Source organism: Stegostoma tigrinum, chromosome 30, assembly GCF_030684315.1.
Source record: "Stegostoma tigrinum isolate sSteTig4 chromosome 30, sSteTig4.hap1, whole genome shotgun sequence".
Classification (NCBI taxonomy): Eukaryota; Metazoa; Chordata; class Chondrichthyes; order Orectolobiformes; family Stegostomatidae; genus Stegostoma; species Stegostoma tigrinum.
This window is the reverse complement of record NC_081383.1, coordinates 28,893,377-28,908,519: the sequence shown is the minus strand read 5'-3', so window position 1 is coordinate 28,908,519 and position 15,143 is coordinate 28,893,377. Positions and strand designations below refer to the sequence as shown.

At 38.8% G+C, this 15,143-nt stretch overlaps 1 protein-coding gene across 1 annotated transcript in view; it reads left to right on the top strand.

Moving 5' to 3' along the window:
- LOC125465933 (phospholipid-transporting ATPase ABCA1-like) overlaps nt 1-15,143 on the top strand; it is a 169,092-nt gene that overhangs the window by 72,982 nt on the left and 80,967 nt on the right. Inside the window, exons 11-16 of the mRNA XM_048559952.2 lie at nt 476-592; nt 4,390-4,578; nt 6,776-6,990; nt 8,585-8,761; nt 11,751-11,973; nt 14,561-14,782. Coding sequence (XP_048415909.1) covers nt 476-592; nt 4,390-4,578; nt 6,776-6,990; nt 8,585-8,761; nt 11,751-11,973; nt 14,561-14,782 — 1,143 coding nt within the window. The remainder of the gene's footprint in view (nt 1-475; nt 593-4,389; nt 4,579-6,775; nt 6,991-8,584; nt 8,762-11,750; nt 11,974-14,560; nt 14,783-15,143) is intronic.

Sequence of the window (15,143 nt, the reverse complement as noted above, 5' to 3'; positions counted from 1 at the left end):
ATAAAATATAAAATCAGAACAAGTTTTGAATGCTTGTCAGGGGATAGTTTCTGCAATGATTTTCATCAGCTTGAGGGTTTGTTTTTGCTTGACCAAGTTGTTTTTATACAGTAGCTAACTACTTAGGATTTCTGGGTGGTGAAATTTCTAACTTTTAGTGACATGCTGGGTTGATCCGTTTAAACAAATCAAAGCAACTTTCTCACCACATAAAGAATTAAATTTGTACATTCCTAACATGAACAAACAAATGTTTTAACGGACAAAACTGGCTGTTTTTGCTACTTCATGTACTCGTACTGAGTTAACTAAAATCCAAGCAACTAATTATCCAATGATTCCTCTTTTATTGGATATAAGTAAATGGGGTCCTGATGTGTCAGTGCAGCATGACCATATCTAGACAATTGGGATTGAAAACCAGGCTTGAATATATTGAAGTTGCTAACTGTTGTTTTTCCTTCTCTGTTATCAGGTGAACAGAACATTTGAGGATCTAAGCTTGTTGCAAGAGGTACATGGAGCATGGAATGAAGCTGGACCCCAGATCTGGAAATTTATGGAAAGTAGTCAGGAAATCCATCTCCTTCAAGTTAGTATTTCCCATACTGTCATTTTCACACATTTATTAGTTTACGTGAATTGGAACTCTGACTTCTGTGTCACAACCGTTAGGGCTAGGGTTAGCAATATCGAAGCATTGCTACATGCAGTACTGAAGTGTGGGATTGAAGGGGTGCTTCACTGGGCAAAATTTTGAACCCTTTTCTGTTTCAGCTGAACATGAAAAATTCAATGGTATTCTTTGATAAGAGAGAAAGATCTTCCGCATGTTCCATTTGGTAACTTGTTGAGAATAGTTTCCAATGCAAAATGACTGATGCATTTTTAATATAATTATTACCTTGAGTTGGACAATCGGATACAACATAAAAGCTAGTTAATGATTACGTCAAGGGTGAATTGCCTCCAAGTGTGTTGACACCAATAATGTGTCAGTGTGCCAACAAAGCTAATGCTATTGCAGGTGAATGCTACTTCAACTCTATTGAAGTGTTTTTTTTTGAAGTGGGCAGAGTTGGGATCTGTATTAATTACATTCTCAATCTCCTGAGGCTCAGGCTTCTGATACCTCCTCCTCATAAGCAAGATTGAAAGGTCCTACCAGGAAAGGAGATTTTTGAGAATCTGTTTTCTGTTAAAGGCTCAATTATGGCATGAAAAGGCAATGTCTAAAGATACCTACTGAAATGTACAATAATGGGATACTGTTAGTAAGCAGTTCTCAAGGTGCTTATGAATTGGCATCATGTAAGATAGCTTTATGATTTTTCATTATAGTTGTTATCTTGCAGTAGATAAACCTGTATTTAACAACTGTAGATTAGCTCTTTCTGTTGTATGTGTGGAAATAGGCAGCTATTGCCATCCTCAAAGTCTGTGCTGGAACCCTTTCCCACTATGAACACAGTCAGCAAATCTGTGGCATAATCAGCTAATAGTAATTTGTATAAATTGAGGGTAATGGTCATGGAGACGGTATGATTTAGTGACCTGTATTTAAGGGGCAATGTGAAACTTAACACAAAAATTAGAAACTCTAGAGCTGATCATTGTATGTCACCAGAACTGCCACTACAACTAATGGCTGGAGAGAGTGCTTCCACTAATCCTCCATTTCAGATATTTTCCAGTCAATTTGATTCAAGAATATTATTGCACCCCTCTGGAGCAGGTGGAAACTGAACCCAGATCACCTGGTTTAGAGATAGTTATGCTAACACTGCACCAGAAGAACCCCAAAAATTTGTGTCAGCGGAAATAACCCAGCTCGTTTTATATTTTCAAGCTACCTATTTCAGGGACATTACTGGGTACCTAGTTTATCGGTAGGACACTGCAACTGCACTACCAAAACCCCTTAGACTGAATATAGAATGGAGAATCAAGAGTTTATTGGATTAGCAGTGGTAAAAGATGAACCAGGAATGAGTCTTAACAAGAAGAATTACTTAATAATATTTAATATGTACAAGATTTTTTTGGCTACTTCAACAATTTCTTACACTAACAGGAAAGGATGATGATGTGCCCTCCTCCACTGGGACCTCATGCCAGATTCCTGCTTCTCCACCAAGACTGACATCATCAGATTGAGTGAATGGATCTAAATAAACCTTCCAACATTAACACAATCAGAACCTTTTCAGCTTTATAGAACATCACCCCCCCAACCTTTAATCAAAAATTAAAAAGTTGTTCATTCATGTATATAATTACCGCCACATCATTCACCCCCTCTATCAAAATATTTGACTTTGAAAACATAGCTGATCTGGAGTTCTTACAGTTCATTTAGAGTTCTGTCTTTGGACTTGGAAGATTAGTAACTGTCTTGCTTGAGAATTGTTGGCCCTGATTCTGATCTTGACCCTGAGTTGGCCTGTAATCAGTTTTCCAATCTTTTTTTCTTGAATGGCCTTTGTGAAGGATGTTGTTTGCTTTAAGCCTGGTAGTTGGTCTTCTACTTTGTCTGGAAGACCTGTAGCCTCCTGAACTTCTTTCACATAGGGATTCTTCCTGCTACATTATGTAGTTGTCCCTTTAACCTCTTCCTTGGGCACCTTTAATCTCATCAGTGCACATCATGGGAGTTTGTTGCTCTATTGAAACAAGTATTTTCTTCCTTGCAGCATCCTGTATTTTTTGATCAGGCAACTATTTTTTGACTGTGTCCTGATGCCGTGGTGGCTTCGTGGATTTCCATGAAGTCGCATGCAGCTTATCTTCATTTTCTTTGAGCAATTTTTTTTATTATTAATCTGCTCTTACATAAATTCTTTACTTAAACTTGTTAAGTAGATTGGACATCATCATTTGTCCTCTATAGAAGTCTTTCTGTTGAAATAGACATTCAAGTCCTCAATCATGCTACTAAAGGATTACTGCTTACCTAGCATTACCTTTGCCACTGGTATTGATAATTCTCCTTTGGAAAACAAAAGAGTGAAATGTTGTTCCTGAACTAGTGACGGCTCACTATCTGACATCAGTGCCAAATCTGGTGTATCAATTTGTTCATCAAACTGCTTTTCTGCCTGCGCAACTTCAGCTAGAGATTTCTGAATGAGCTCAAATGTTGATGTGCTCACTCTTACTCTTAGCATTTGATTCTTCTGACAAACTTATGATTTATGTCTTCTGATCCGCCTTCAGTGACGATAGGACTGTTTTCCAGACTTGACAACCCTGTATAATTGCATATTTCACAGCGTGTTGTGAAATCCTTAATTGCTTTCGAGATGTCTGCCCAGTAAACTGATGACTGAGCCTTGGCTGCACAACTGGCAATACCCAAGGTCCCTGATGTTTCCTTTCCAAAACTGATTTGCAGAATTAGGTTATGTACAGAGTGCTTGAAGTGTTGGTGGTTACGCACGCAAAGAGATTGATACAGTAGGGTAAATATCATTAGAAAGTATACCTGAGGGATTCCTGTGAGAAATTGATGATCCAGCTGACTCGAATTTGATAGAACGTGTTTGTGACGATGGAGATCTCTGTGATTTTGTGCTTGATACAGGGACAAACATAGTATCAAATTAGATACCATGGCTGAAAGAAAAAGAAGTTATAGCTGACAGAAATGAAACATAATGGCACAGGTGGAATAGCTCTCAAGGGCAAAGGCATGCTGCAAGCAACACTGGGACACAGAGCATGAGAAAATTGAAATCATCTCAAGCCAGGCTTCAGCAAGCGGGAATAAAGAGCATGGAGGGGAGGAGAAACTGAGTAGGTTGCTTCCGTCCAGCTCAACCCCACTCCCTGCCACACTGGGCCTGGCTAAGAGTGGGCCTAAAATGTTGGACAGTTAATGCCAACCTCCGCTGCTTCTGTTGTGTAGTTCTTATGCTTCCTTGCTATCTCCTTCCTGGTGACCTGTAAATTTCCAGCCATCAGTTCTGCTACAGTTTTTCCATCATGTGTGTGTTATCTGTGTTAACAGGTCCTCAAATTTAAGTGTCTCTAACTCTCATTTGTAGTGTAGTGTTAAAACATAGATGCTAGACCAGACAACTGGTTTAAGATGTTTATGTGAGATCAAGGCATGTGACATTTTGGGATAAAAATACTGCTTTTGCCTAAGTTACTGTCTATATAATGGAGTCAGTTGTGCATTCATAATATATAGTAATATCAATAAACACAGAATCTAGACTGAAAGTCTGTTATCGTAGATGGGTAAGTAGTTTGTGTTTTTGATAACTTTCATGATATCTGACTCAAGAATCCAAATCTCTGGTAGAAGAGGAAGGAAGGGACAGGCTGCCTAATTTGATCACATTTGTTAAAATAACTAATTGTGCTATTTTATATATTCATCAGGAAATGTTGAGGAACCCTGCTATCGCTACCCTTATTGATCTACAACTTAATTCTACCTCTTGGACTGCCAAAAGTATTGCCAACTTTCTGTCGAGCCAAAGTCAAGAGAGTGAGAATTCCATTTACACCTGGAAACAAGCTTATGAAGAATTAGATCAAGTGGTCAAATCTTTCTCCCAGGTCTTTGAGGTATGTTTCTGTTAAAACCTTTAGCACTTAAAAGGTTTCCAGTTCAGAGAGAGATCCTCAGCTTGGCCAAAGCTCCAAAATTGGAGTACAGTTGTTGTTTTAAAAAATCTACACATTTGGAAATCATGTACCTCTATAATTTGGGGAAAAAAACTTTCAAAATAAGGAAAATGTGGACTGTGATTCATTTTCTAACAGTTTGTAACCCCGACGCCCAATCAACTTGAGTCAAGCGTGAGAATACTTAGTAATTTTAGTTTAAGGGATTTTTTTTGACAATTCTCTGGATTCAGAAAAAAGACAAATTATAATTTAGTGGTGAATTAATTTGTATTGAAAGACTGATCTCTATTTTTACTTATCCCTGAGGCATTTTCACATTGAGTATTGTATAAATTTAGCTTGAATTAAATTATGTAGTAGATTAGAGCCTGACTCTGATGTTTAACATTAAGAATGTCAGCTGATTTGTTAAAAACTAAAAATATTTTATGTATGCCACTCAAAAATATGAACGTTTATGAAATGAAACAGATTTAGATTTCGATTTAGATGTGGAAAATTGTCATTGTATGGCACCAAACTTCTCATGTTCAAATTGAATAACTTCATAGGTTATGTTTCGTTATAACTCTTTAACTATGAATGTCGCCATTGTTAATTAAATTGAATGTTATCTTCATGTTCTTCATAGTGTGAAATGGCAATCCCTTGATGTGAAGCACCTGAGAATAGTATTTATGCCACGATGAAATACACATGCATTGCCAGTAATTTTTGTAGGTTATGGAGTAGTTCCCAACAGGATAAATTTTATAGTGTGGGCTTACCCAAAGTAATAATCTGGGTTCCCTAGCAACATAAGGGTGGGACTTCTGCTCCTCGGTGACAAGAAGTCCCAACCTCTAGGTGACTAGCCAAATAGTTGGAAGCTCAGTAGTCCCAAAGGTATGGTGTGCCTGAACTGTGAGGGAGTCCCAGGGAGATGGTTCATAATGCTAGTTGTGGCTAGGTAATACAAAGCTGTAAAGTTTTTGATCATAGAAAGTGGAGGAAATACAAGGTGGTCAGAAATTCTGTGGCCGCCTGGGAAAAGAATGAGTTAGTATGGAAGACGAGAGATGATCTTGACTACAACACTGAATAGATGCAGGAAGGAGGAAGGCTATCTGATGAACAAGCTTGGGAGGAACAAAAGTGGAAAAGTTAAGAGAAACAGTAATCACTGACAAAATTGAAATTTGAGGAAGTCCCAGTGGAGCAAGGTAGAGGATGAGGCTTTAAATAAATCTCTCACATAATTTTGTTTACATGGACACCTGATGATCTGCTTATATTAGCATGTGCCTGAGCCAGCTGTGCTGTGTTTATATTTTCAGTTCTCAGTGGACTGCCTCCGTCCCTGCCTATCCTGGGAATGCCCATAGGTAAACAATAAAAATCTTAGCACATGTTCCTGTGCTGTCTATGTGAGCAGGTCCCTGCAATGCAGATGGTGGAACTGCTCATTAATGGAAGCTGGAGTCTCTGGTTTAAACTCTGATGCCTCTGGATTTGGTGCAACATGAAACTTGTTGTAGGAATTTTGTTCCCTACTACCTGGAGCTTGTATCACATAAGGTGATTTTAAAGATAGTCTATTGTTATCAACCTGCTTAGGTGGTAGTGAGTATTGAGACATCAAATACGATGTTATCTCACTGCCACTCTGTGATGCTACTATAGTCAATGCTGTCTCATTTTTCTAAGGTTCTAAATACCTTGTCTTACATAATGTTCTCCACTGTCCTTGATCTTTTTTCTCCATATTGAAATCAAGACTTGAGTCTTCCATTGTAACTCATTCTTTGTCAACATCACTTTTTTGCTTGAGACATTAACTTACCTGTTCTCTCCGTAGTTACCGACTGACATGCATGTTTCTGTTTTTGTTTCAGAATTCCAGCATCTCCTCCTGAATTGCTTTGAGCTACAATCTAAAATGTTCTCAAATGGCAGCATAGCATAATCTAAACAGTAGTTTTTGATTCTTGTCAATTTCTCTCCAACTCTTTCTTAACCTTTAACATCCTTCACTACTTTATTATTTACCTGGATTTTCTATAAAAATATTAACTACATTCCCACTTTAAATCATACGTTTCCATGTTCCTTTTGGACATTGTTCTGAGTAAAGGTTATTGCTTTGCCTTGACAGTGCATATCTCTGAATAAACTAGAAGCTGTTCCGACTGAAGAAAAATTAGTAGCCCGGGCATTGCAGCTTCTGGAGGAGAGACAGTTCTGGGCTGGAGTTGTATTTTTGGTTGATGAGCCAACAGGTGATGAGTTTCCAACCCTTCAGCCCCACATCAAATACAAGATCAGGATGGACATTGATTATGTTGCTCCAACTCACAAAATCAAGGACAGGTATGGTGCCATGTTAATCAAACTGTTTTTTTTGGAATGTAGGTTGGGAATTTTTTCAGATATTCTTTATCCTTGTGATTTCACCAGAAATCTCATTCATGTTGACGAAGATTTTCCTGCCATATTAGTTGTAGAATTTTGGTGGCGAGGCAAAGTTAACACCTAAGAAATGCGTGGATCTGTTTTTTTACTATTCTTTATGTTGTTCCAGAAATTTCCATGAAATGATCAAGCCTGCTGTCAGATTCAAGTGATTAACTGTTGTATCCCAGAAAGTAAAAAACGCTTTCCATTAACTTCAGCTATCACATTATCTCTCAATGGTTGTTTGTTTACTTTTGTTGAACAAAAAGAAGTATGGCAGTAGACTGACTACACAATGTGTCAGATTCTGTGTGTGTTACTTTCTCCAAAGTATTATCTTTGCCACTTAAGAAAATTGAATCATTTATTTCTGATTACCATCACAGCTTGAAGTGATAGAATAGGGTCAGAGTGGTTTCCATCTCAAGTTTCATTTACTTTTAGGCAAAGCTGCTGGTGTTTTGAGGTTGCCCATCTGTCCTGGAAAGAATCAAAGTAGCTGAATACTAAACCTGCTTAAGTTGCTGTTGCCAAATCAGTCATTTTTGCAGACACTGTATCTCTATGTGACCACAAATATCATTGCAGTTTATGAAGTTTAGGAATGTCATTGTTTGGTGCTTTGCATTTTCTGACCATCGGAGCCAAGGGGCTGGGACTAGGAAAGATGGCCCACAAATGTGATAAAATGGGGCAACTGGAAGGAAACATTGTGTGCATATGATTTTTAATGTGCCATTGCCATGAGTAGATCATGTGTTTATGCAAAGGTTTAAACTTTAATTATATAACCAAAACAAATCAGAAAACCTCCTGGTTGCCTGTCAATTGCCTATGATAATTCTGAATGATAAAGCACCGTGAATTTCATCTTTCAGCTGGTTAGCATTTTGGAGTTTCATTGTTACAGTAGCTGAGGGAAGTTGCACTGCCTTTGGCAGGAAGACATCGTCCTGAGCAGTCCCTCCAGATCAAGGATGACTTACTTGCACTTTGGTTTAATGAGTTCTGAGATGGTTGATAAATCAAATTTATCTTGTAAATATATCTACGTATATGTAAATTCTACCACATGCAGGAGAGGTAGTGTTCGGAGGTTGGTGTGCTCTCTCCACTGCCTCAGGTATTGACCTGTGTGCGACCACAGACATCCCCCAATTGTGTTTGGTGCATTTCTGAATAAACCTTCTCTGTTTTGGCCAGTGTCAAGCTGCTCCCAAGAGTTGGCAGGCATGTTTGATCTCTTGAGGGATACTATAAGGATATCACTCAAATGCTTCTGCTTATGTCCCTGTTTGGGGAGTTTGGGGGATGTCTTCTGATGTGACTAAATTCTGAGCAGAACGGCTGCTTTGGAAATGTCATGTGGAATGTACAAGCAATAGGTCCCTTCCAGCCCAAGCAGGAAGACTTAATTACAGTGAGATTTATTTTTCAATATCAGATAAAAAGGAATTTAGCTGAGTCTTGTTACTCTGATGAATGCTATTTTGCTGTGCTACCTCTTTAGGTTTTGGGACCCAGGACCTGAAGCACTCACAATTCGGGACCTGCAGTACATCTGGGGAGGATTTGTTTACATCCAGGATTTGGTGGAACAGGCAATTATTCGAGTACAGACCAACGAACACAAGCGGACTGGGCTTTACTTACAACAGATGCCATATCCGTGCTATGTAGATGATGGGTAAGTGCCAGAACAGATATAGATGATTTATGAATATAAAAGAGACCATAACATAGCATTGCAGCTCCACACTGTTGTCTCTGATTCCAACATCTGCAGTTTTTGCTGGCCATTTGCCTAGAGTTGGGAAGGAGCACAGCAGAGCTACTCACTCTCAGATGGTGGATAACAATTGTCTTTGATTTTATGGCCAATGTCAGAGAATGAATGTAATTTTCCAGTTCGTCTTGAGGTGTCAAGAAAGTGGTAGCTGCCTGGAAATGGCCTTCCAGTGGCAGACCAAGATGACAGCACTGAAAGATGATATAAAGACTTTTCCCTCCTTCCTGGATTTGGTGGTGACAGAGATTTCTAAAACAATAGAGGCCCGAAATCAAACGTTTGAGAGATTATGCCTCAATCTGAAAGCATCTTCTCTCACTTGCCTGAAAATTCAGCTTGTTTCTTTAAGTGTTGGAAAGTCTCCTACTGATTTTCCCGACTTTGAAAGCCTGCCAGATAGCAGGCCAGCCTCTGTCTCCTAATTAACTAATTTGGAGACTCTGTCTGCTGGCTGAGTGTTTTGCACACAGTATAGACTTCTGGCCCCATTTGATCCTGAGGGGTATGGCAGTCCATAGGGACCATCCCACCCTCGAGTTTAAGTCCAACAACAATTATGGAATTTAAATTTAAATTTTAATAAATCTGAAATAAAATTGCATTGTGATTAGTCATTGATAATTGTGAATTATAAAGTTGCAGTAAAAACCAGCATGGATCACAAATGCCTTACTTCATTTCGCTCACAACGATCCCCACTGCTTGATGTTTTAACTACCCCTGAAGTGGCCTAACAAGTTGCTCATTTGCTTCAAACTGCTATTTAAAAGGTTGAATAAGAATGGAGCTGAATGGAGCATGCAGTACAGGCTGAGGAATGTCCGAAAAAGTCCTGCTGACTAACGTTTGGAGACTTGTTAGAGATCTGTCTCAATGACTGGTCAGGTGATTGGATATTATGCCATGCCCACCAGGGCATACCTTAAAGCATATGTCGCAGACACCTCAATCATCTCTATCCTGTCCACAGGCAGAACAGACTCCGAGGAGTCAGCAGAATAGTAGATGATTAGTTTAGTCAGGCTGCAACCTGGGATTCTTCACCATTGCCTGTGGCTCCTGAATTTCTATTAGATAAAATCTAAATTACACAAAGAAACCTCATCCTGACATTTTACCCCAGCTAACAACAGCGAAGGAGATTTTATTTTCAGCACATTTTGACCTTTCCAAAATAATGTATTTGTGCATTTCTAATCCACAAATTTATATGGAGTGCTAACTTTACCTTATCTAATTACTGAAATGGCTTAATACTCCACTCAGTACGGTATTGGGTGTGTGCTGATCTCAGCCAGGAAGTTGTTTAGCACACCAGCATTGGCCTGTGGAGGTGGGAAGCCATTCATTAACCCATTCCTAATCACTATCCCTCTAACTCCTGTGGAGCTAGCTCTTTTGGCTCCTATATGAAAGATAGTTATTTGAGAGGGGTACAGGTATGCCAATCATATATTGAGTCTGTGTTCGGTCAAGAATCAGTGTAAACTGGAGACGCGTTTAGAGGGAAATCATTGGATTTGTGGTTGTCAGTTTTTATATGCTGATGACTTCTCTTTCTTTTCCCCTGAAGGAATACACACAATGAACATTGAACTCAAAGCTTCAGAAGGATCAACACTAAATGTGATCAACACATTTACAATGAACAGAGTAAATGGAACTTTTAGTTAGACAGCTAGACCCCTAGAACAAACCACAGGAAGAAGTATTTTATGTGCAAAGTAGTCTGGTCATAGGCCACAGTCTAGCTTACTTCCTGCTGATCAGAATTATATATTCAGTACAGTTTGTGACTTAGAGGGGAAAAACCCTGAGGCTAACCCCCAGTATCGAAGGCCAAGGATATTAGGAAGTGTTGGGGAGATGAGGACTTGTCAGCCTGGAAAGGAGAGCTTTCCTGAGTGGTGATCTTAGAAAGGCATATAAGGTAGTTAAGGGAATGTGAAAAAATTAGTGAATAGGAATGAGTTTAAGCTAGTGAAGAGATAAATTTCAGGAATTCTGTGTCCTAGCCCCTCTGGTCTTCGGATTGGAGGAGGCATAAACCCGAAACATTACAAAAATTTATTGCATGGTACAGTGGGAGGGTTATGATAGTAGGATCTTTTTGTAATGATTAATGTAAGTGGGCTAAATGCTCTTTGTCAAAAATAATTACCTCATGATTTGCAACTTAAGATACATTTAGTGTTTCAAATTCAGTTTTAAAAACCAGTATCAGGATAATTTGAATTATGATTAGTTTTGTAGCTGTTACTAAATTGAATGAATTAGCGAAATGTAACCATTGAAAACGCAAATTTGAAACAATTATAATGTCAGTTATTTTGTGCTAAGGGATGTAGTAAATTCCAGATAATCAATTCTAAATATCTGTTTAACATTGCTATGATACAGGGTTCTTTCTATAGAACTCCAATGGATTCTTTCTCTCTTTTGAAATCTCTTGTTGGCATTTGGTCCCTGGCCACTTTTTGGTACCTCATCAAGGTGACCATAGATAGTTTAGAAAATGTTGATAGACCATTTAAATTGATGGCACACATTGGCTTTATACTTTGTAATTGGCAGTTATGCTGGATATTTCAGGAAGAAACATAAGTCTGATTCTCAATCCCTTTATTAATTTTCTGCCAAACTGATTTCAAGCGATGAGACAATTGACCAAACCATCCTCCTGACTGAGACCAATCATGTACCCTCTGAGATTCCTGGTCAGTGTCTTGTGTGTGCCTAGAACACTCCTTGTGAACCTACTATTTACTCAGATAGTCTGAGCAGTATTAAATATATCCTCTTTCTGAACTCAACTCTATATTCCAAGCTGTTTCACTGATTGTCTTCTTCCAAATAAGTGATTAATTTTGGTTTTCTCTTAAATCAGCTTCTTGCGAGTTTTGAATCGTTCGTTGCCCCTCTTCATGATCCTGTCTTGGATTTACTCAGTAGCAATGATAGTCAAGAGGCTGGTTCATGAGAAGGAGGCCCGACTAAAGGAAACAATGAAGATGATGGGACTGTCCAATGGAATTTTGTGGGTCAGCTGGTTCATCAGTAGTTTCATCCCTTTCCTCATCAGTGCTGCTTTTCTCACATTAATCCTGAAGGTAAATGCTCTATAATGGTTGAAGACAACAAAATTATTTGAACAAAATGACAGATGTTAATCTGTTATCAGTTAATCTTCAAATTGAAGACTATCGCTGAGGGAGTTATAGATCTTTGTTTGAATGCACACCTTGCAAACGCCTGTCATTTCTGATTAAGCACTCACCCCAGTGATGACTTTACTCCAAGCCCCTCTAGGTTCTAGTGCAGATGTTAAATTCGGCTAACTTTGACTATGTTGGCTTTTATCCTGAAAACCTTTTCTGGAAATCAGCAATAATTATCTTGTGATCATGGCAAGCCCATCTGTTGGCTTTTTCCTGATGAAGGGTCTAGGCCTGAAAAATCAACTTTGGTTGTCCTAAGATGCTGCTTGGCCTGCTGTGTTCATCCAGCTCTACACTTTGTTATCCCTATCTGTTGGCTCTTGGCTTTTCTCATATTTCCCACTCAGTCTTCCACTGATCCCACAGCTGCCTTATGCTGCAGCATCACATGTAGTCATATGCATGGCAGGGAAATCTGGACTTGAGCTTGCTCTTATTTTGTGGTATTAATTATATGAAACTCCTTTATAGATTGGCAGTGTACTGCAGAATTTAAACTGGTGATAATCATTAACTATGATCTTTGAAAAAGCTTTTTCATTTGTACCAAATTTTTGCATTTATTCTTTATCTGAAAATTTGAACTTCCCAATTTTCTTTGCAGCATTCACCCCTCATTTCCTGTTTTCTCTCAACATATGTAGAGGACTCCACATGTTGAGATTAAACTTCGAACTTGCCAACATGCTTAAAGCACAGTTAATTTCAAAGTATATTAATTCAACAAATAAAGTACTAAAATGATCTCTGAAACAGTTTAAAGTGTAGTTAGTTTGAATCTAAATAGCTATTTAGCTGTTTACTTTATTATCTGAAGACATCAATGCTAATCTCTCCTCTATGTTATAGTCGCTAAAAATTAATTTCTTTGTCTACTGGACGGAGTAAAATAGACTTATTTTGGGGGATCTCTATTGCTAAGAGGCCTATTAATCACGTAGTTACTGTGATAATCATTCATGTCTCATTTCTATTTGCAATTTTAATACCATAGTTATATTGCAATGCTACTTAAGCTGCCTCAGCTTTCCTGATCAACTGTATTTACAAATCCAGTGCTAAATGCGACATGTTTCTATATTCAGCCCTGGCTCAGTTCAGAGTTAGCTGACCCCAGTTGGGCTGTCACAATTCACTTCAATACCCAAATGAGGTGGGAAAATAAACAGTCCAGATTCCTGAACTCAGAATCATCATGAGGGTTTATGTGTGAAGAATATCCCTCTGGGCAAGATGAAAATGTCATGCGCATTTTGGCAGAGACAAGCGGGTATTTCCTGGAGATTAGAAGATAAAATAGATTTCCCTATCTTTTGCTTTCAACATTCACTTCCTTGACCACTAGTGCACAGTGGCAGCAATGTGTGTCATGTGCAAGATGTATTTCAGTAACTCACCAATGCACCTTCCAAACCTACCACCTAGAAAGACAAAGGTAGCAGATGTATGGAGCACCATGTCCTGCAAGTTCCCTCCCAGCTCCACTCTACCCTGACTTGGAAATATATCACCATTCCTGCCACTGGGTCACAATCATGGAACTTCTTCCCTGGCAGCATTGTGGGTATACACATGGGCCGTAATGATTCAGGAAAGTGGTTCAATAAATGCCAGGCTAACCAGTGATGCCCACTTCTCATGAAAGAATTAAAAAAAAGGATGGGGGATAAGGGGACAGTTCCTGACATAAACAGAATAACCTGGTATTTCCATGAGGTCTTTTGAAGTCATGTTTCATGGTTTTCTAGCTGACTACTGTATAATGATTGAGGAAGCTCTGGGCATGTCTGGAGTAATTAATTTGGATCTACTAACTGGCAGAGAAAACAGACAACAAAATATTTACTTCCCCCAATCAGAATTTTTTTTAAAAAGGTGCTTCATTCCACCTATGCTATTGGGTTTGTTTTTTGTTTTGTTATTGCAACATCATACTTCGTGGAACTTGATCACCTTCTGTTTGCAACTTAAGTAATAATAATCTCAAAGAGAGGTTGGAAAATTCTCAAGCTTATTTGTGTGCATGCATTAAAAGATCAGTATGCTTGTCTTGAATAGGAACATAAAATCATGAATAGATAATTCAGTGCATCACACCTTCTCCATCATTCAGTTAGATTGTGGCTGATCATCCACTTTTCCACAGTAACCTTATATCCACTGAAGGCATTGGTGTCCAGAAATCCATTGATCTGTCTGGAATCTGCTCAATGAATGAGCTTCACAGCCCTATTTGTTAGAGAATTCCAAAGATTCACTGCCTTGAGTGAAGAAGTTCCTCCTCAGCTTAGTTCTAGATTGCCTACTGCTTATTTGAGTATGTCCCCTGGTTCTAGACTAACATACCAGGGGAAATATCAATATCTATGCATCATGTCAGTAAGAGTTTTGTAAGTTCCAATGAGATCATGCCTCATTCCTCAAACGTCTAGTCAATGCTCAGAACAAAGAATTATATTTCTTTTCTCTTTTGTTACAGAAAGGAGAGATTCTCCCATACAGCAACCCCTCTGTTATATTTGTATTCCTTGCAACCTTTGCTGTTTCTACCATCATGCTGTGTTTCCTGATCAGCACATTCTTCTCTGGTGCAAACCTTGCAGCCGCTTGCGGTGGAATCATCTACTTCTCCCTCTACCTCCCATTTGTCCTGTGTGTGGCATGGAGAAACTCGGTCACTTTCCCACTCCAAATATTTGTGGTGAGTTTAATGGCTGTTATTGGCATGATCTAGAATGGCTGTTGTAATTGTAATTACTGGATGAATCCAAATGCTGTTTATTCCGAAACAAACAAAACAAATGCCAACAATGTAGTCTGTTGAAGCCAGAAGAAGTAGGTTATCATGGTAAAACTTTGGGCAGGGCCCTTCAGCACTAAAACAAAAGCAGAAAGAACTCAAAATTCCACTGGTCTGGTATCTATGGGGAGAGGAACAGAGCTAACACTTCAAGTCTGTTGTGACTCTTCTTCGCAACTTCATTTTGAGTTATGGTGGACTTGAAATATTAACTTTAATTCGGTCTCCACACATGCTGCCAGACCTGCTGAGTTTCTCCAGC